Genomic DNA, 22703 nt, shown 5'->3' with positions numbered 1-22703 from the left:
TCTCTTTAGTCTCCAGGGCTGTGAAATACTTTGAAATTGCATAAATATATACCTTCATTACTGTTTGTGATGTTCCTATGTTTACCTGGCAAAGGGACTGGTACCATTGTGCATCCATTTGCTCTTAGCTGGAGACTGTGTAGTTGATTCCGAGCAAAGATGGCTCTAAGGTCCTTCCTACCACGACCTTGGTGCCTGAGCTGCCGGGATGATGGAGCTATGGCAGTCTAAGCTGTGGTTGCCTTATGTTGTGGCTGGGGCATATCAAGCTGTCAACACACCACAGCCCCGCAGTGGATATGCAGAGTGTGTTAGCCTGTTTCTCCCCTCCAGGACAATGTACACTTAATTGCTCTTGCTATTGCTATCCCTGTCATGTTTTCATCCGAGGGCTACTCAGAAGCTCTGTCACCAAATGTGAGTTAGAGACTGTCACCCTAACGAGGAACAGTTTAATGCTGCCTTCAAGTGCAGGTCACTTGTCCCCCAGTCCCACTGAGGTTTAACTTATGTGTGTCTATTCTAGCTCACGGAGTGTAATAACCCTGTGGAAAGGAAGCTGTTACAGGGTGTTTGTCATATTTACCTGTTAACTCATTTTCATGCAAAATTGGAAGATCTATGCCCATGAGAGAGTCTGCAAAGTTCAAGTGGAGTGGAACTTTTCATAATTCACACAGAAAAGAACTGGGGAAAAAAAGTATCAAGTGAGGGATGATGAAAGAGCCTCCTAGTTTTGAACAGTTTTTTCCTAGGGTTAAAGTCTGCCTGCTGCTGAGTTAGACTTTCTCCTGCTCTGAAACCATATAAAAGTTAAACAGTTCAAGAGTATTTGCTGCTGTAAATTGTTATCCAGAATCCCAATGCTTTTGGCTGCCTGTGGTTTATCTCTCATGCATGTCTTTTCCTTCAATATTTAAGGTCATTTTCTGTTTTATGCCATGACATAAACTGATAACAAACCCCTCAACAGTTACTTTAACCACTTATTTTCTTTCAAACATTTTTGTCTTGCCGAATTATTGAGTCAGCTGTAATGACCTTGATGTAAACATGTACTTTTGAACTTACATGAGGATCAAAGACAAAGCATTGTTAAATGGAGGCTGGAATCTGGAAGTGATCCATGTGAAGTTGGCATCAGTCTTCCATCTTTTTCTCATTCATTTTTGTTATGTGGAGTGCAGAGTAAACTTGCTCAGTTGAAAAGTGAAGAAAACTAATTTTTATAAATGCCAGTGCTGCAAACGTTGTGGTGTCTGAATGTCAATCTGCCTTGTTTCTTGCTTTAGGATGATCATCATCAATATAAATCATGCACAAATGGCACAGAAAAAAACCTCTGTGTTATTTTCTGACAGCTCTTTTGCGTGGATTCTCTGACTAGAGTAAAATGCTAGCCAGGAAAAGTAGTAGATAGCACTCAACTGCAGGTTGAGGTATTCGAGAGAGTATGTGTTATTTGTCTGTAGTAATTATCTTTGATTTTTTTTTTTTAAGCAATGAAGAATGTTCAACATCAGTAGGCTATGTTTAGGATTTTTTTACTATTATTGACTTTGAGACAAATGGATCAGCTGTTTATCATTTTCAAAGAAAGCAGCCAAAACTGTACTTAATAGTAAAGTTAGAACTTTGCTGCACTGATCTGAAGAAATGAGGGATGAGTTGTGCTGGCAATAGCAGTTTTGGTTCACAGTTTTTCTGACTGCTGGCACTGGAATTGAGAAGAGGTTTTGTAATCTATTAAAGCTGACATTTAGCTTTGCTTAAGATGACTTAAAATTCTAAAAACAAATGCTCTGGAAATCTTATATGCTGCTCTGAGAACCTGCACAGAAATAGAAGTCCTTTTCAGAAGTGGCCTCTGATTTTATGGACCTCCCATCTTAAATGCTTGACCTGAAGTACTCGAGCTGAAATTCAGAGCATCTGCAGATTCCCTTGGCTTTAGCTAGAAAAGGAAAGTAGGTATCTGGGAAAACCAGGCCTGCTTTGTCCCTTAGCCTGGACATTCAGAATGAGGAGACACATTTAAGTGCCCTGGTGTACTCGCTCACGTTATGAGGGCAGTCAGAGCTGGAACAACAGCGATAACCCAGTTTCCCAGGTCTCCTGTACTTTATCTTGTAGCCTGCTCTTCCCTGTTGGTAGGTGGTTGGAACAGAAGGCTATCTGGGGTCAAGGACAAGAGTGGTTTTCCCTTTAAAAAGGAAACAAGTTGTTCCCCCCAGCCCCCTTAACGTATCTGATGTTGAAATTAATAAAATCCATGATGTAGCTATCACATCTCCTTTGTAGCTTGGTTTGGGTTTCCAGTGAGTAAGTATCTATAAATGTTAAATATTTAAGAAGTTAATTTGCCAGGCTTTTAGTGGCATTAAACAGTAGATAGGTTTTTATGGAAATCTGATTCTCCAGCAGCTGTAAATCCCTAACAGTAACAAAAAAAAAAAAGCTTTTTTCCAGCCACACAGTCTTTAAAATATTAACAGGTTTTTAAAATCTTATTTGTACCAGTAGTCATTTTTCCAGCTGTTGAGCTGATCAAGACTTTCATTTTTCTTCACTCCCAGCCCATCAGACACTTTTACACTTTTATTTTAGTTTTTAACAAGGAAGAAGCTGCGTTGACTTCTTGGTCTTATTCCTAAAAATATATTTGAGTGCAATTAAAGGAGGCTTGTCACTGGTGCCTGGATTGCACAGAAGTCCTTTCTGATCCTGCGGAGAAATATTTTGCAGGCATAAATATGGCAAAGAGGCTGCTGCCATTGTGGCATAGCAACAAAATACTTCGTATTTATTTGTACACGCCAGCCCAGTTCTGACATCAGTGGCACCAGTGTGGAGTCAGACCTAAATCTCCTTGGGACACTGCAGTCATTCTGCACTGTGGCATAATGCTGGGACAGAAAAGGTTCCCAATGACTTTCCACTTGCCTCGTGGAGACCCTCTGCTCAAATATAACTCTTCCCTGAAGAAGTTCTCCACTCCCAGGTGATATTCTGTGCCATTTGCCTTTTCCCTCCTCCTTTTGTCAGGAAGGGCAATGTGTCGGTGGGCTGGATGTTGGTCAGAGTAGGGAAAAGGACATTCTCAGGACCCTCACCCAAGGTCTTCTCCAACTTGTGTTAGACTCACTGCAAGGGACAGCTTCTCTCTGCATACTTCTGGTGGAGAAAACCGCCTGATGCTGAAGGTGTGTGGGTTGGGGGAAGGGTGGGAATCCTGGGTCAGGCCAGGATCCTGAGAGTTCATGGTACAGGGCAATTGAGCATTGGTGTTCTTGAAGCATGGGCAAATCCTTTCAAACTGAGTCTTTGCATTGACGTGCCATTTGGAACAGCCAGTGAGACCTTGGCACCCATTGGCAGTGCTAGAGGGGAGGTTGAAGGAGTGAAGAAAGACTTGTGGTGGTGAAGTTTGGACATTGTCTAGTGTTCTCTAGTGCATGGCTGCAGCTAGCTCTGCAGCACTAATGGTCCTGTCATCTGCTTATTATAATTTTACAGATCTATCTTGATTTGGTTGTATAAAAACAATTAGCAAAGAGCATCAATTGAATCAGTCATAAAAGCTCTACATTGGCAACAACTGAAGAGATCTCAAGGAGCAGATGAGGAAACCAATGCCTGTACTCTTGCTAGTGATTCTGGTCCTTTCTAGTTTATAGAAGGAGGTGTATCAGGAAAGTTGCACAATCTGGAACTTGAATGGAAAATGAATAGCATTCGCAGAAACAGATAATTTTCCTAAGGGAAAAATAAACTCCCAAGGAAGTGAATGGCTCAGTATTTTGAGCACAAATATTACCAGCAAATAAGAATTTAACAGACTTGGCTGTGTATGACCATTCTTTCTGTTGTGCAGCTCAGGGTTTAGAACATCTGTTGGTCATGGCCAATGGGGTTTTGTGGAGTGGAGCAATATCCCTTTATCCCTTCACTAGAAAGTGGTTGAGTTTAGGATTTGGTGTGTTGTACTGATTATACCTGACTTGATCTCAACCTTTTTGCTAAGAAAGTATCTTTAGCTTGTCTGAGGGAATGAAGCAACATGCTAAGGCAATCACGGCCAAGTGACACAAGCCCCAGCGCCATCCATTCCTGCTTGGTGCATTTCAGCTTTCAGTTATTGTAGAGCAGTTTAAAAATAAGTTGACATTCGCTGGTCTGTATCTGGGTTACCTTTCTCATTCCATCTCCTTTAAGTTGTCAGTGGGTTCTTAGGCAGCACTCCCAAATTTCTTGGAGGAGGCCATTCTTCACACCCTCTGTTAAATGCTTTGGGACCGCAGTTCTGCATATTCTCACTGTCCTCTAAAGACTGATGTGGGACAAGATCCTGCTGTCCTTTGTTTAGTTGTTCTAAAGATCGGGCCTTTCGCTTGGACTGTTGCCCAAGTATTTTTACAAGTCCAGACTTTCACTCTGCCCTTGAAAGCTGCTAGAGGTATTGGGTTTTTTCAGGATTTTGTTTAATATATGTTTCTCTCTAGCCTTGCTTTTGGGGGAGGGAGAAATGCACAAGAGCTAAAAGATCTTTGATATATATGATAATTTGTTATTTGTAAATGAAAAAATCAGGTGCTTATCTTGGCCTAATGTCCAAGGAATGTTTAACCAAAGGAGAGATCAGCTGACAATCAAAGTTCTTATATAATAAAGGGTGAATATCAATCACTGTTTCATTCATGATTATTTTTTTTCCCTGCCCCAGTGCAACCGTGTTGGCATGAAATCTAACCTGCCTATCACAAGGCCGCTCCTTTCATCACTGCTGTGAGGCCGAGTTACATCAGACAAAGTAAAATTGCTGAAGTCTATCCAACACTACCCAGAGGTCATGTTCCAGATAGGCATGTGGCTTGATTTACCTCCCTGCTCTCCCTTCCCTGTGGCAGCATCCTCTTCTCTTGAGCCAGGGAGCAGATTTGCCCCTGCTAGCAGAAAATGGGATGGCTTGGTTATGTTGTGAACCAAGTCAGGAGGCAGTTCGCCTCCTGACTTTTTAATGTGGTCAGTCGAAGATACTACTGTCATGCTGTGCCAGTTTCCATGAGACCCAGGCAGGAGCTTCTTTAGGTTTCTCAGCTCCTTGGAGCTCTCTCCAGAAGTCCTGACATATCCCAGGGACTGCTGTGATTCAGCTGTTGTGGATGCAATGGCCAAGAAAATGACACAGGGTAGAACAGAGGCAGTTTAGAAAAAGCTGCTAAATTTTGGGTTTCCAGGTCTGTCAACTTCAAATTGGGGGGATGTGTTACCTTTTTCTTTCTAATAAGATTTTTGTCGTCATCTCCTTTTCCCTAAAATGGCAGAAGTAAAATGTGTTATGTTATGCAGTGGTGGGAAAGAGAATTTGCAGTGTCCTCCTGAAGAGACACAACTAGACATGTAGACAGAAGTGTGTATAGAGTTGCACTGGACATAGGACAAATACAGCTTTAAAAATTGACATCATTATGACTGCTACATCATATTTGTATTTCATGTATTATTTGCAAAATGCAGCCTATTCCTATTTGAGAGAGATTTCAGTTGAAATACGTTCTGTGTTGGTGTCTGATTTGTAGTGTACTGAAACTGGAGTGTCCTTTGACTGAACTTGAGGCATTGCAGGTGAAGGAGAATAAACACAGGAGTAAGCTGTAACCTGGTTTTGTAGACTTATTCCATCATTATTTGTGCATCTGATTCTGTGTCGGGTTTTGGTGTTGTATGCTCTGTGTTACACTTGAATATTTTACTGGTGATTTTTATCTGCCGTAATCACAATTCCATGGTCCCCTTCAGGAATGATGCCTGTAAACTGTTATAAATGTATGTCTGACAATGTAAGCATCAGGATTCAAGAAGAGATTCATGGTAGTTAAACTGTCTGACAAGCAACTCTTGAAGACTACCAGACATTCAGGATTCTCTTTTGCTGCTGAAGTTGGGCAGTAGGTTCAGAAATAAGGAAGAGATCTGAATGTGAACTTGAAGGCTGTGATGAACCCAAATGAAAATCTCATAGGAAGACAGTAAGAAGCAACACAAGCTTTTTCTGATGATTTTTTTTTCTTTTTTATGATTAGGGCCCATCCAAGGCACAAACAGTGGATTCCACCTCTGCTACGCCCCCAAAACGAAGCAAAGGCAACCCATATGGAAGATAAGGTAACATATTTCCATAACTAAAACCATTTATAGGAAATTCCCAATGTCATAAACAAAAGGATGTGTGCAAAGAAGTCATGTTATTTCTGCCTTAAAAAATAGGACAAACAAATCAAGTTTGAGCCCTGCCTCTTTCCTTACCTCTGCCTATTTCTCTTTTGCTGTACTGGTTCTGATGGCAATGGAGTGATTCCAGCCATTTGCCCATCACTTTTTCCCCCTAACTCTGCCTACCTAAGGTCCTGGTGCTGGGGATGTGCTTTGACTACTGTGGAGTATCAGTTCAATGGATTTCTGCGGCTCTGTCAAAATGGGGGCATTGTGCAGCATACCTAACTGGACAGAGCTGGGCTGGATGGTCTTTGGAGAATGGGGTTTCTCTCATCTCTCTGCAAATGTGCTTGGTTTGTCTGTGTGAAGTTTTCTAAACCTTCATAGTGACAGTGTGACCATATATCGGGAGAATTTAAGCAGTGTTTTTGCAATGACTTGCAATCTTTAGTACCTGAGTCCATGGGAGGGAAGAGAGAAGGAGCTGTCCTACCTCATCACAGAAGTGCAAGTAGTCCTATAGCTGGGGTCTGACTTGGGTCATAGCAGCTGTGTAAGGAGAAATCTATAACACAGCCAGAATACAATGATACTTCCCTTGATTATACCTTCCTAGCCTGCAGTAGTCTGAAACTGAGAAACTTTTTGAACCAGAGATTTGTTCTTCTTTTCCCCTCTCTGGGATCAGTGGCAGCTGTGGGCACTCAGTAATCTCTGAAGCCCAGACTACTATATTTAAGTGTCTAAATATAGACATAGAGGCCTATAAGCCCATGGGTACCATTGAAGTGGACTGGAAACTTCCCATTTGCCTTTTTGGGGATTGGATCAGGCCCTATTTCAGGTAACCAGCTTGAAAAAAAAAAAAAAATTGGATTAAGTGGCTTGTGCAAGATGGCTGAACAAATGGGACAAATGGCTGGCAAGGCTCAGGAGCTCTGGATGCCATTCCTGTGCTCCAATTGCCAAATTAAATTCGTTCCCCTATAGAAAGAGCTCATGCTGGTAAGCATGCAGTAGAGATGCAAAGGCATCTTAATTGTGTCTCCTCGGAGTACAGTGCTGCAGTGGTATTTAATGCTTGGTGTTCTTTACAGCAACGTCTAGAGAGCAGGAGCTCACAGGACGCGTTAGTATGACTTCTGCTTGGTTAACAATATAATTGAGACAGAACCTCCATCTGTTGGTCCAGAAAGGATTCACGATTTCCAGCCCTTCTGTTCATCCTGAAGTGTATATGTGTATCTAGTTATATAATTTAGTACCTCTATTTCAAATAAAGGCATTTAGAGAGGGGGGAAAGCACAGGCACGGAATTATCAGAATTTGCTGGGAAATAGATATAATTTGGGGATTTATCCCATACAGGCTACAGCTACTAAACTCATTGCAGGGAGGTGAGCCAGCCTAGCAGTGAGCTGTGCTGCAAGTATGTGCTGAGGCCCAGATCCCTTTCCCTTTGAAGGCAAGGAGAGTTAAACCATTGACTTCACTGCAGTTGGGTTAAGCCTGTAAATAGTTCATAACACTTGCATATTATTAGTTACTCTCATGGTCAGATCTAAGCATACTTGATCTCTGGAGGAATTTGACTTTGAATGCAGTCAGACATTCCTCATTTCTCATTAGTTAGGTAAACACATGTGCAGAGAAGTTGGGTTTGTAGTCTTAACCCAGTTGCTTCTTACTGAGAGGGTGATGAATGCTCTTTCAGAAACTAGGTGAAATACAGCATTTCTGAAAAGAAATCTATAGTTTGTCTTGCAATGAACTATGGCTGTGACAGCTGAGCAGGGGAGGCTCAGCCCCTGCATAGGTTGAAGTCTTTTATGATGTGGGGCTGTTGGCATCTGCTCTGCATGTCACAGAACATAAAGACAGCAAGTGGGTGGTTCAACAGCTGGGTTGGGAATTGAGGGGAATGACAGTGAGCTGTCATTTGATGGCTATAGCAAAGGGAATAAGGGGCTTTGGAATACTGTCTGTAATTCGGTGTGATTTGCTTAGTAGTATATTAAGTTCATGTAAACTCCAGCTCTCTTGATTTTTCTTCGTCTTCTATTCCCCAATACAATTTCATGCTCGTCCTTTCACAATCATACACAGAGAGAGACTTCCCTATGGGCTTATCAAGAAAAGCAATCAGCAGGTGCACTTGGCACATCACATGCAAATGAGTGGGCTGCAATACTATTGCTGGAGTAGCAGCCAACAGGTTGGAAGCTGGATGCACGCAAAAGGAGTATGTAAAGGTCTGAGGTACTTGTACATTCTCTTCTTCAATTGTCATGGGGAAGAAGGCTCAGCATTGGGTAGTCCAGCATGGTCCTAAAGTGAGAGATGGCTTGATGCACTGGGACAGTCATCGTGCCATGACAGGAGCGTGGCTTGGATAAGCAGACTCGAGACCTTCTTAGGATTGCTGTTAATACTTGCAGTTGGGTTTTATCACTCATTAAGTTGTTAGCCTGTTTTGATCTTCATTTCAACAAGACCAAATTGCTGTATCTTAATCATGTGCAATGAACTTATAGTTCATGTTCCTCTTCTAAGAACTGAATGAGTTACATCTTGTCTGGTTGATATCTCTGGGCAAATTCCATGCAGAAGGCATTGGGCAGCCACACCCAGGGCCAGAATTTTCCCCAAAATACCAGGGGTTGGTTTTTTCCAATGCTATACGTGCAAATGCAAAACACAAAGCTAGTCATTTTAAGTTGCAGTTTTCAAGTACAAAGGCTTGGACCTGGACATGTGGGTAGGAAATAAGTCTAAAATTAAACTTACCTAACCTGACCTTGCAATTAAGCTTGATATCTAAGCATCCATGGGAATGATCCTCAGGCCTGAAGTTATTGCCTGTTGTGAGTTGGGCTGTTTCCCTGTCTGGGGGTAGTACTGTATTGTTCTTTTAAGTGCTGTGTGAGTCACATCTTATATGAGTTGTTTTATCACTCTAGCGTACATATTGAGGGGGGGAAAAAAAAGAAGGATATACAAAAGGACAAAGGCAAAACATATTAGGAGTCCCTGTAAACTTGGAAAGCTCTCCATATGATTTTCTAGTTGAGAAATAAAACACTTCTAAGTTCTTTCTTATAGACTACAATAGTGAAATGTCTCTTCCATACGTCAGTGGTATAATCTACATAATGAACAAAACTTCACGGATGGACTGGCTGATGCAACGGACATTCCTTTTATAAATTGCCTCTCACTTTTATAATTTTCTTTGGTTTCCCACAAGATGGGCTGAATATTGACAATTACTGAGCTATTACTTCCTATGTTGCATAACTTATAAAAGTGCTATAATTTAGTGAGGTGAGATTTTGTTCCAGAATAATCAGTGGCACAAAATAGCTAGAGGAAAAGGCAGCCATTAAAAAGACAGGACCCCCGCCCCCCAAAACCACCCCAAACCCACTTTAGAATGTGTGTGCCATTTTAAAACAAATAAATAAACAAACCCCACTCTGACTTCATACTTTACTCTTTGACCAATGTCATTAAGTTAATGGGTTTTTTTCCTCCCCAAAATTTATGCAATGATACAGTTCTTCTGACTGTCCTGGAATTTGTTTGTGCCCTTGGCTTCTGAAGTTTTAAAAACTTGTTTCAGGTTTTATTACAAATGCTTTTTTTAAACTAAAGGCCTTTTAGGAATGCAGGAAAATATTTGTTTTGAAGTCCTGCTTTCACCTTCGTTGCTTTCCTTGGCCAAAGCTCACCACTTATTCAAATTCACAAAGTTCTAGGACTTCAGATTTTATTTCTGCAACCCTACTTGGTAGGTTAGAGATCAAATTGTTTCTGGATCCTCTCTGTCTTTCTCCAAAGATGGTTGGTGGTGACGTGGTTTTAAACTCTCGTTCAATCTAGCCTCCCAATTATTTCTGGATCAGGAAGGTAAAGTCAGAGAGGTTGAATTTACCATGACCATGTGTCCAGGACTTGGAAAAGCTCTGTGGAAAACAAAAGTCTAGTTTGTATGAAAGAGGGCATTTTCTTTTGCTGCGTTATTGGGATGCGTCATCACAGCCAAGAACCTGGAAGACATTAAGGTAGATGTGATCGTCACAAACATTGAGGTTTTTAATTTTTTTAATGGACCGGCTGTACTTTTAGAGCGTATGAGGTGGAACTGCAACCCACAAGTAGGTATGAAGGTGACATTTTGGTTATCCAGGAACAACAGTAATGTGCAAGAGTTCTCAGTTCTCATTGGGTACGTGTATGGGGAGAATATAAAATTTTATGTTGTGATGGTTTCCAATAAAAGGAAAGATATCTCACTCTTGGAGTGAAACTCAGACATTCACCCGTCCAAAGAGTTTGCCTAAGGCCTCCCCAAACTCACACTCTCCTTTTTTTGTCTTTCATAGTTGCCCGATTGCTGGGTCTCCAGCATTTATTCTGTCTCACAGAGTATGTCTGACATCCAGCTGAAGGTGTGATTGCTCCACCTCATGTACCCGTACCAATAGCAGTGTAACGGCACTGGCAGATGCTTAGTTGTCAAATATATTCGCATATTTTATAGTATTGGGCAAGCATATTGAGCCTGAGCTGAAACTCCCACTGTTGTCAGCTATACTTCTATGCTAACTAGATCAGGTATCGATAACACTACCTTGGAGATGTCTGAAAGAGCAATGCTAGTACTTTGAATTGTGCTGTAAATGCATCTTCAGAAGTTCCTGCAGCTAGGATCAAAGCCGTACTGCTTAGAGTAACAAGCAAGTATGGAGAATGTGTGGTCCCTTCCCCAAAGATTGTTTATGTCCTCCCAGAGGGGTATTTTTTTGTTGATTTGGATGAAATGCCAGTGCCTCAGCTTGAAGCTGAAGCCTTTCATAGGGGTTTCCCTTCCATCTTTCTTTACTCTTCAGGTGTTGCATTAGATCGTATCTCCCCTCCTGCCCATTTGCCTGGGACCATGACCTCTGAATGCCTTACTCTCTGTTTTAGACATATTGTCCTGATACTTTGTGGCACAGAGCTTGCAGCCTCTGCTTTGCAGTGTGAACCAAAAAACAGGCTGGCTGAAACAACTCACTCAGGGACTCAGAGGCAGCTGGGGGTTGAGCTAGGAATTGAGTCCATGTCTCCTGAATCCCAGTGAAGTGCTCTGCCCACTGTTTCCTTCCCACTTCTGGAGGAAGGCAGAGGACTTCATAATCTTCCAGAACAACAACAGTCTGCTGAGACCATAGTTCAAACCTAAATTTTTAAACCTGGGTGCCAGAAGTGAGATATATTCATTTATATTTTGTCATATTAAGGAATGCCACTTTCAGAAGTGATGTCTGTCCTCAGCTTCCAGAGTTATACCTACCCACTCCCTCCACAAACCATGCACTCTATTTTGAAGTCTAGTAGACATACCGTGCCTGTACAGCTTATGGGGATTTGTAATAAATTCGGAGCCAAACTGCACTCTCTAACGGCCACTGATATCTTCCTGAACTTGGAAAAAATGTCCTCAATGTCAAATGTAATCACATACTTCAGGCAGCATTTATACTTTGATCAATTTGAGATTTCCTTGGGGAAGGGAAGAAAATAGAGCCCATCCATTCCTGGTCCCATCTCAGATAATCCATGGCAGAGGGAGGGAAGTGAGCCCCTGATTTATTATTGGTGATGTGTAAGATGATGCAACTGTTACACAATGGAAAATGTGATTGCATTTGTAGACTGAATGATTCCTAGCTGAATATCCATTCAGTTTTGTCCTTTTCTGCTCATTCATCACTGGTACACAGATCATAATTTCCTCTAGCATATTTTAATTCCAAGTTAGCAACTGATTTGTTAAAAGCTGTTAATCTTTGCAATTTTTTCACCTTTCTGGGCTGACTGAATACATAATAAAAACTCAATATCCAGATTATATTAGTTAACTGAAATTTGTTAGAGAATACACACAATATTGTTGTTGTCTCCCTGACTGGATGAGTGTGTAAGCATTTCCAAAGTAAAGGCAAATGTGCTTTCCATGAGTATTTGTGCCAGTAAAATCTGATCTTTCCAAAGCTTGTAGCAAGCTAGCACAAAAGATGTGCTCCCTCCATGCTCACACATCCATATAAATATTCAAATGAACATTCACAATGTTTAACTCTTCGTTTAGTTCTCCTGGATTTCTACATTTCTTTTGATTAGGAAGGCATTTAGTCCGTGCAAAATCTCTGCTTTAGATGCCCGTTACAGTCTGGCTTTACCCTTACACGCTTTCATGGAGGTGGCTGACCGGCAAGCCATACCAACACAATGGGTCGTCCCACTCAGGTGCTGCGTTTCCAGTTCTAGTGCAGTGTCCTGGGGACACTGAATGGAAGAAGTACCTCCTGCAATCACAGCGCTGTTACGGGTGGCAGGGACCTCTGAAGTCCATCTTGTCCAACTCCCCCCCACCCCCCCAAGCAAGGATGGCTAAAGCAGGTTGCTCAGGGCCATGTTGAATGTCTCCAAGGATGGAGACTCCACAACCTCTCAGGGCAACTTGTTCCATCATTTGACTACCCTCATAGTAAACCAACTTTCTTTTTCTGTCTTTAAATAGTTTCCTGTATTTCAATGTGCCCATTGCCCCTTGTGCTCTCACTGGATACCACTGAGGACAGTCTGACTTTCTCTTCTTTACTTCCTCATCAGGTATTTATCCACTAAGCTCTGTCTTGCTGTAGTTAGGAAATTTCCTAAGCACTTTGACATTCATTTAAAAAGAAGATTATGCTTTTTCAGTCAGAGGGACATTTAAAAACTTTACTGTAAAAGCACAGGAACCAGGAGGAGGATGGGATTTGGATTAGAAATGATGTCCAGCCCTGTGCTCTCCCCTACAGAATATGCTGCCTTCCCACACTGACAGCTTTCCTCTGCATGGAGATATGCACACCTATGGCACCATGTTGTTATCACACCATAATATTAAGCAAATAGCTTTGGTTCTACTTGCCCATATGTACCAAACCCTCAGTGTGAGGGAATGTCACCTGGTGTGGGAGAGAGAAAAGTGCATTTGCTTTAGTAGCTCATGCTGAGATACAAGTCTCACTTACCTCCCCCTCCTTTTTGTCTTCTCCCCGTCCCCTGCCTTATAACTCGGCTAGGGACAGAGAAAATGTTGGCTTCCCTGGTTGGTTAGTGCAGTGGCAACTATTTAAAAAAAAAAAAAAAAAAATTAGTCCTAATTAAGGAGTTGTCCTCATGATTTGTGGTTTTGTATACTGGAAAGCAGGCCAAGGCTGTCTGATTTCATTTCTGTAAAAGAATGTAACTCCAGTTCCTTGCCAGTTTATACCATTCCCCATGCCGGGCAGTAGATAATTTCTCATGGTCCCAGAGCTTTCAACAATACTCCATTATGTTTCATGACTCATAAATGGGCTGGTGCCCATGGAAAGCCATGTGTCTCAGTGCAGGCAGTACAGCTCCCTGCAGTATGTTTGAACTGATTTCATAGCCTCCAGACCTAGCATGGTTTATTATTTTCATGACTTGCTCACTGTTCTCATTGTTGCTAAGACCATATTGCATCAGTAGCAGGAATAAAATTAAAGGCCCTGATGCATTTCAATGCAAAATTAAAAGCATGATATGTGGAGCTTCAAATGAATGCAGAAGAAAACAAGATCAAACAAAAGACTGAACTAAAGTTCAGATCTAATAGCTCTTTGAGATAAGCAGCTCATAGAAATAGCAGAGACAGCTGATAGATAAGATGATATTGTCTGGACTGATATACCTGTGGGGATTATTGCTGGTTTACCTGTGCACTCAGGGCTCTGCTGATGAATGTTGCACACGTCCTCTCTATTAAATCAGAATAAACCGAAGAATTAGAAAGATATGATATATAGCCTTGAGTCTGTTCCTGCAACCTTTATTCAATGGAGCTGAATCAATGAAGTCAACTGTTACTTGCGTAATTATTGTTTCTTGCTTCTTTCAGCCTGCTAAGAACTCTGCAAACATACATGAAGCCACAGTGCAGACCTGTACACCTCAGTAAAGGTTGGGAGATTACCATATTGTGTTTATGGCCTGATCCTGCTTTTATTAATGTCCATGGAAAAAACTGCTGGTTGGCTTCTGTCCTCAGGATTTTTTAATTCTATTGTGATTTCCTGGGGTTTTGATTCAGTTGGCGTGATCTCAGCAGCCTTGTGATATGGGGAGGGCTGTTCCAAGGGGCTAGTTTGGAATGGAAGCCAAAAGGGGATCAGTTTAGGAGGGTTGAATGGAGCAGTTTTGTCTGCTGTTGTAAAGCCGTTTTGTAATACTCGGATAACTTATTAAAACTGCTGCCAGGTACTGTTGCAAGCATATGACTGTGGAAATAGCTGCTTGAGTAATAAGAACAATAGAATTCTTTTTTAAAAAGATTTAAATTATTTATCTTTTTTTTTTTTTTTTAATTTTAGCTTGGATAATAAAACCAAACAAGTCAGTATTGCTTTATTTGCCTAGTTAAATTTGCTTTCAGATTCTTATATTCCAGGCTAAGACAACATTTAGGTTGTAATAATAAAAATGGAAGACTTATTAAAAAAAAAAAAGGTAATCCCTTTCCTTCACATTTTTGTTCCTCTTTGTCTCTAATGGAACCATTTATTCAGTCTTAGATATTTGAATTTTAAAAAAATTGCTCTGAGATTTAGCCTTGCAAGAGCATGCATAAAGTATTTTAAAATGCACGTTCTTATTGAAGTTGCTCTTCGTTACATAATTTCCTATTTGCTGTTTCTCTCTTTTTTTTGATTTAGCCAGTTATCAAGTTTTTAATGTACATATTTAATTGAGGGCTGAATATATTTGGTCTAGTGAAAGAAAAGTATGTTCTATAAACAGATCTGTTCCTGCAGCAGAGCTTCATCTGTTTAGTTATTTTTTTGGAAGGAGTTGCAGAAGTAACATTGGAAATGTGCTTGGTTGCTTGAAACAATCACTGGGCATTTGTACAGAAAACAGATTCAAGTCAGGAAGCTTTAAGAAGTAAAGCATGTGTGGATCTGTTGTGATGCCTAATGATTCATTTAGTGTGCTGTGGTTAATAATTATAATGACTATATGTGGTAATCCTGCTACCACCCTCACCTCCCCCTTCCTCTCTCACCCTTTTTCCCCCTGAAATAGGCAAGCAAATAAAAATCCAGCAGCAGAGAGTATCAAATGTGGTGCTAGGCTGACTTAGCTGGCAGCAGGTATGTGCCTTTACCACTCTCATCAAGATTCACAATCGATTCGGGAGTCCAGGTTTCCCCGCAGCCTAGCCCACAGTTGTGGCTCCCATCGATCTTCAGCAAGTTACAACAGGGAAAATTCCCCACTGTGGACCAAGCTCGATGACTGCAAACTACGGAGGATGCAGTCCCTGGCTGTAATTAAAAGTGCCTTCCTATTAGTTCATGTAGCTGGAGCCAAAGGACCTGGATTTGTTCTCTGATGCTGAGGGAGGCAGGAGCAGTAATTAGCTAGATGAGCTTTTCCATTGTGCAGAGTCTGGTCCCACGACCCTAGACAGGTTTCACTGCAAAGCAAAGGGAAGATTTATTTATTAAAGCTTAAGGCAAAGTTACAGATACATAGGTAAAAAGTTTTGGAAACAACCTAAAATCCTTGTAGTGTGCAGCAGCCTGGGGAACTGTTTACCCAATTTTCATGAAGAATGCCCTCCTTCCATCCCACCTCTGACCAACTCTAGACTAGCCACCTGCCTAGACATGCTCCTTGGGGATTTTTCTCTCAATTCAAATGCAAATGCTATGCCGATACGTTGCTCAGGAGGTTGGCAGCTAACGTTACTCAGGGTACAGTTACATGAATGTTTTCCCCAGCAGCAGAGGCAATTTAAAAGTTTTGCCCCCACCTTTGGCCACTTGCTTCTGGCACGGTACCACACAGTTCATTGCCCCCTCAGTTGTGCTGAGGCAGCTCTTTGTGGAGACATGAAATGATCTAAAATTAAAAAAAAAACCCCCAACCCAACTGCTATCCAAAAGAAGTTTCCCTGACCCAGTTTACCACATAGCCCCACAACCAGTTGCATCAGCACAAGCAAACAGGAGGTAAATTGAGGTGTAGGGATGGGAACAGGACACCTGGGTCAGGCAGGAAAGTGGAAACTTCTCAAACTCTATTTTTTTCCTGGAAAAGTGGTTGTGTAATTACATCTTCAGGTTGTGGTTGTACTGTGCCCCCAGAGGTAGTAAATTGGTGTAGGTCAGGGATGGGAACGCAGTTGCCTTCCCACTGAGCACAAGATGCAGAACCCATACGGGCTTTGCCATTGTATTTCAGCTTTATGCTGGTGGCAGGAGGATGGAGAATACTTGATCCACCATAAAGTTAGAGTGGTGCAGGCAGGTGATATTTGATCTGGCATAAAGCCTGCTGTACAAAGTTGACATGTTGAAATGTTTTGAACAAATTTGAACCAGCAGAGCTTATACCTGTGCCACATTTTGCCCCGTGTGGCTGCGGCATTTTTGGTCAGGATACCAACTGGACTCAGTGTATCATCAAACCATGGCACGGAGGTCTCACTTTTCTTTCCCTATCACAGCTCTTAGCAGGAAGTTGTTGAGCTCCTGAGTGAGATATTTCCTTCCCACCTTCATGGTCTCCACGTATCCTTAGCACTGTTTGAAGTTAATGCTGTTCCATGCCTCCTGTGTCATTAAAAACAGAATTAAGAGCATGGACACTTTGCTACACCCTGCTTGGCTTCTCACAGAGATTGTACAAGACCTTTAGATGTGCCATCAAAACAGCAAGCAGACTGGCAAACAAGGTGCTTGTTTGGACACAAGCTTTTGGACAAATCTGCCCTGTTTCCTGCTGTCAGGAGTTGGGATTCCTGAGGTCCCAGAGGGAATGGGAAAAGCAAGCTATCTCCCCAAAGGTTGAGGAAGGTGAAGATGCAACAGTTGTTTCTATCACTGAGGTAAAGTTCAGAGGCAGGAGGTAGATGGAAAATGGGAGTGTTTGCTGTGGGTATCGTGGAGTTAATGCTCTTGACCAGTAGCTTGTACGGAAGCGGTTTATTCATTTATCCAAAACACAGGCTTCTTTGCAACCTTTTCTTTGAAAATTGTTCCAGAAAGTCTGGTTGTTTCTGATGTTTCACTCTATGCTGTAGTTCCTGGCCTAGCTTCTAGCTGGCAGATGTGGACAAAAGCTGCCTCTTGGCAGGAAAGGAAGGTTTGGTCCTGATGTCCATCAGGACCAGTGCCTCTCCTGGGAGGCTGCTGCTGAGGAGATGCAGAGCTGAGGGTGGCCAGACAGTAGCTGTTAGAGAGCAATTACTGTCATGGATCAGATTTGCTAATGTAATGAGTTAATGCCTAAATGAAATTAGTTAGAACCTAGTTAAATAGCACGCTGTGTCTGAGGAGTGATATTAGCTGATGCCTTCAGATTCACATTGAAAACTGATTTCTGTCTGAAGGATATGAAAATGTGAACTGTTGGCTGAGTACGTGATATTGTGTTATTGAATAAACATCAAAATCAGTGAAAATACAGGGCCAAATACTGAAATAGTCTGGGGTGCACATCTGGGAGGATCATTTTCGCACTCAAGGGCTGTAAGTCTGAGCCCATAATGAGGAAGTATGTGCAAAAGGTTAATTAGATGCATTTTCCTGAGTGGTACCTGGTATATACCCATAGTCCCAGTGCTTGAATAGGCAAGTCTGATGTGTCAGTGTGAACACTAGGCCTGGCAAAGTATTTTTAATGACGATATTTGGACATGCAAGTCAACACACAATTACTTTTGTTTCCCTTTTCCTTTTTTTATGATTAGCTAAAGGTACCTAGAGGATGCTTTGTTCCACTATAGTTCCCTTCACCTCATTCAAACAATCTTAATATGCTTTTCTGGACAGCAATCAAATTTATATTTGTGCCAGCACCCCAAGCTTGTGCTGACTTGTACCATTGTGGCAATAACTGCTAATGAGTACAAATGTGTTCCTGGAAAACCCTTGACGCTGGAGCGGCATCTCTGACTGGAATGATGCTCCTGGCTATGAAATAGCTGAACACCTGTTCCTTAGTGCAAAAAAATCCCCCAAAACCACCACCCCCAAACCAAAAGACCCTCAGGAGCTCCCTTTTTAATTTCCAAGAGCCCCCTGACTGCAAGGTCTGCTGTTGAAACTCAGAAGATTTCTTCTTCTTTTTTTTAATGCCAGTCTCAAAAATTGCCACATTCCTTTATCGGCTCAGAAACAAACCCTGCTCTTCTGTTCTTGCTTGCAAAGGGCTGTCATGATACAACAGATGGAATTGAGGGCTGACCATCAAGAAACAATTCCTGTGAAACCCAGAAGGCAGTGGGAGGAGGAGTGATATTTGGAAGGCTGTTTGGCTTGGTGACATGAGGGTTTTTATGTTCTAATGCTGACCTGTGATCTCATGAGTCCTGCCTAATCAAAACTAAGAACTGGGCTATATTTATTGCTTAAATATATTTGTTAATTGCTTGTAGTAGGCTTTTTCAGCAAAGTTTTTCATCACTGCCACCACCAATAGTGCTGTGCTGGAAGATGTATTTGGGTGGGGGGCTGTAGGTCATGTTTTTTCTATCAGATCTCACAGTTCCTCCTTTGAATAGATTTCTTCCTTGCCTGAGCCAATGTGCTGACCTGACCAAGTAATTCAGAAACTGATTTAAAGCAGCGTGATCCTGTCATGTGATTTTTGCTTCAATTCCATTTATCCCTGTAGTTATGTTGAAATATGAAGTCACCATAAGGCAATGTTGGGTGACTGAAGAGTACTCTCAGCTGTGGTAGCTATTGCCAGGTACTGTTAGTATTAATGGGGACAAAACTGATCTAAGAGTCCACTCAGGTGCACGGATTGATGTAGTTAAACTCATTTGGATTTTTGGTGTGACAATACTTATTAGGGGAGCTTAGTCCTTTCACAGTCTTCCTAGCAGTGAAAAAAGCAATAAGGAGATGCCTCAAAAAAACTGAAGATACTTCCAACCGTTTGAGGTATCTCATCTGTGTGGTGCTTTGCTTGGCTCAGACTGCCTGGTCTTCCTGGGCAAGCAACGCTGGGGCTGGTGGTGGCTGATAGCAGAGGCACATCTCCTGTGTCATCCCAGAAATTGGGTACAGGAGGCTGTTTAGAAACAGCTTGAGGATTACCTGCGAAGGAGGATTTGGGTTGGGTATGCGCTAACCAGGCAGTGTTCCCAGGTTGAATCCTTACATTACATTATTGCCCCGGGCTTTCCTCCAACTGATGTTCCTTCCCCATTGCCATGGTGATGAGGCTGCTGAAGACTATGGAGGGGCAGACATATGGTACTGCCAACCTACCCTGCTCCTCACCACAGAATTCAGCTGCCACCATCAGGCGTAAAGCCCCATCTCTACTACCACTGAGGCTACGTGGGTCTGTTCAGCTTTATGGGAACTGGATCTGGGGAGGAAGAGAATGGGTATAAGGGGAAAAAAATACCCCTGAATAGCTTTATCATAATCTTTTTTTTTTAAAAAAAAAAAGGCCAAAGCAAACAACAACTCCAAAAACCCCAACTATGGAGTCAGGCTGTCAGCTAGTATAAACTGGGCTTGCTCCTAACAGCTGAGGAGCTGGCCCGAATACATGCGAATTCACAGCTGGCTTTTCCTTTCTGCATTTATTTTGCTATCTGTGTGGTGATTTTTATTTTTATTTTTTTAACAGGACATGAGTCACATCACCTTCGGCTTTGAAGGTTTTACTGATGCACCAAAATGGACTTTCACCACCCACTCCTCCCACTGCCCTCCCTGAATCTTGAAGGGGATGAAGAACAGTTAGGCTCTCATCATCTCTAGATTCGTTTGGCAGCCATGGTCCATCTTGGGGATCTGTAACTCCTCCAGGGCTGGGAACAAACAGTTCTTGACTGTTTTCAAAGTCTATTTGTACCAGGCACTTCATGATTTTGACTTTGATACGTGTGGTCATGGAAATATATAGAACCATTTTAATAGCTTCAAGCTGTTCTAGGTTGACCTACCCTAGTAGGTACTGGCAAGATCTGAAGCTATTACTTTATTAGCTGTTGGTCATGAGACCTGGATGGGTCAGAGGACTGGAAATGAAAAATAGTTTTTTCCTTTCTTGAGTACTGGTGTGAATTTGAATACAGGATGGTCTGATTATTGCTGGATTACATGAGATGAGTTTAAGGTGTCTCAGTTCAATTTCTAAGGAGCTGAAGGATCATATCAATTAGCTGCCTTTACCTTTTTCAGCTGTGTGGAGTGGTGTATAGAATTTTCTTTCTGCTATTCTGTCTTTGTCAGAAACAGTTGATCGGAATGGTATTAAGCAGTGAAAAAAAAAAAGGAACAGCTGTTTCCAGTGATTAGTAATGGGGTGGAAGGGAAGCAACAGTTCAGGATGTTTTCCCAGCCTGGAAAAGGTGTAGAGTTTTTTGTTTTTTGCAGCTCTCTCCATTGTCAGAAAAATGTGTTTCCAAATGGAGCGGAGTGTGCAGAGGCAGGCACCGAGGCTGGGGCTGGCCCTGCCAGACACCTCCTGCCGAGGAAAGGCCTTTGCTATGGGTATTTGGGGACAGTGACCCCAGTGACACCCCTGCATGCCCTGGTTCACAGCAGTAATTCAGGGGCAGTGTGGATTATAGGGGTTCCTGGTTTTTAATGAGGGAGGTCTTCTACTGCTCAGACGTCAAAGTGAAGGATGGCTTTTGTACTGGGTCTGAACGGACACTTTCAATCTGGACTTCCACAGTCTGGCAGCCGAAATCCCTGTACAAACTTTGCAAATAGACTGTAATTTCTGCATGAAACTAAGATTGATGCAGCTACCTCTGAAGGAGATTTTTGAGAGCACACTTGAGTACAAGCAGTCAATATTTGTACATTACAACATTAAGCTGTTCTCAGTAGAAGAATAATTATCTAATAGTTAGCACACTACAGCTTGGAAGTGGGAAGTCAAATACTTTTTGCCTGCTGTTACCTTAGTTACTCTGTCTATACATTGGGTATAAAATGAGAACCCCCTACAAGAGACCTGTGGAGCTGTTGCTAGTGTTAATAAATGTTTGTAGAGCTCTTTAAAGTTCTCTGATTAAAGTAATTATGAACATGTGAAAAGTTAAAATCTTTTTGTAGACTTGGCTGTTGTGAAAAAGACTGGAAAAGAAGAAGCTGGGTCTCAATGTTGAGAAACTATCGAAAGCAGAATTTGAAAGAGAATGGTTGTATGTTAAACTGTAACCACGAGAGATTTTATATATTTAAAGAAAAGCAGATCCTGCGATATTGACACAATATGTCAGGCTTTTTTCCACTCTGCCAAGCCAAACCTATTTTCTGGTAGGGATTCTGAGAAATAGACTCTTATCTTCTATTTAAGATGTGCTTTAATTATTATTACCCATTACAGATCGTCAGAATTATAGGTATTTCCCACAGAATCTATTTGGGAGACATTCAAGGGGAAGAGGAGTTCACAGATAGTTCACATAATCTCAGAATTTGACCCAGAACACCCCTTCTCCTGCCCTGTTTGTGTCTCTTTTTTTTTTTTTTTAAATTATTATTTGTTTTAAATTACAAGCCAGTGACTGTCTACCTCCCTGTGGATGTATAATGCCCCAAAAGCCCCATTCTTGGCTTTTTGGCAGTGCTGTATTAAAAATGTTTCATAATAATAAAGCTTCTAGTGTTAATGGTAAGGCAAGAAGACTTGATGTTTCTACACTATAATTGGCTTGCATCCTCTTCTGCAGTAGCCAGTGGTAACAGAGACCCTGTGCCAAGTTGTAGCATCAATTACGCCCAGACAGCCTTTGGACTGTAAGGGACAATAGACTGGGTGATGTAGCTTGAATATCACCAAACTGGAAAAAAACGAAGCCAGGCAGTTGATTTTTATAATACCATATATATTCTTTTTATTGAGAGACTAGATTTAATAAATCCTTAATGGTCTGTTTAGAAAAGTGCAAGCCAAGTCACAAACTTATGAGGACGGGTGTGGGCAGAGATGTTAACAGAACAAAGTAGCTGTCTGAGTCGGCCAAATAGACTTATGCAATTATATCTAAGAGCAGAGCTACCTACGTAAGTGAAAAATGAAGAGTATTTCTGTCACCCATGACTTGGTGCAGAAATCAAAGCGAGAAAGCTCACTTACCATTACATGCAAGAAACCCCAAAGTCTGTCGTGTTCCAAGAAGTTCAAATACTCTGTCCTGACTGCTGGGAATTGGAGCAAACGTCTTAGGTGGTTCGCATGTCATGCCAGACAGACCTACCAACTGAAAACAGGACTACTCCCTGCCACGTGGAAAGGCAAATTCTCAGGGGGAAAAAAAAATCTGTCATTAAGGTATTTTGGAAGGTCTTTTTAGCCAGAATGATGGTGATATGAATGCTGTTCTGGAGAGGACCTTAGGAAGGCAAATCCCAAATATGTGATGAGGGACATGTGGC

General features: G+C 41.8%; 1 protein-coding gene across 1 annotated transcript in view; it reads left to right on the top strand.

Moving 5' to 3' along the window:
• LOC129212571 (uncharacterized) overlaps positions 1-22703 on the top strand; it is a 217049-nt gene that overhangs the window by 30035 nt on the left and 164311 nt on the right. Inside the window, exons 2-3 of the mRNA XM_054841336.1 lie at positions 6084-6165; positions 14177-14238. Of these exons, the coding sequence (XP_054697311.1) occupies positions 6084-6165; positions 14177-14238 (144 nt within the window). The remainder of the gene's footprint in view (positions 1-6083; positions 6166-14176; positions 14239-22703) is intronic.

Source organism: Grus americana, chromosome 14 (assembly GCF_028858705.1).
Source record: "Grus americana isolate bGruAme1 chromosome 14, bGruAme1.mat, whole genome shotgun sequence".
Lineage (NCBI taxonomy): Eukaryota > Metazoa > Chordata > Aves > Gruiformes > Gruidae > Grus > Grus americana.
The sequence above is the reverse complement of the archived record's forward strand: the minus strand, read 5'-3'. Positions and strand labels throughout refer to the sequence as shown.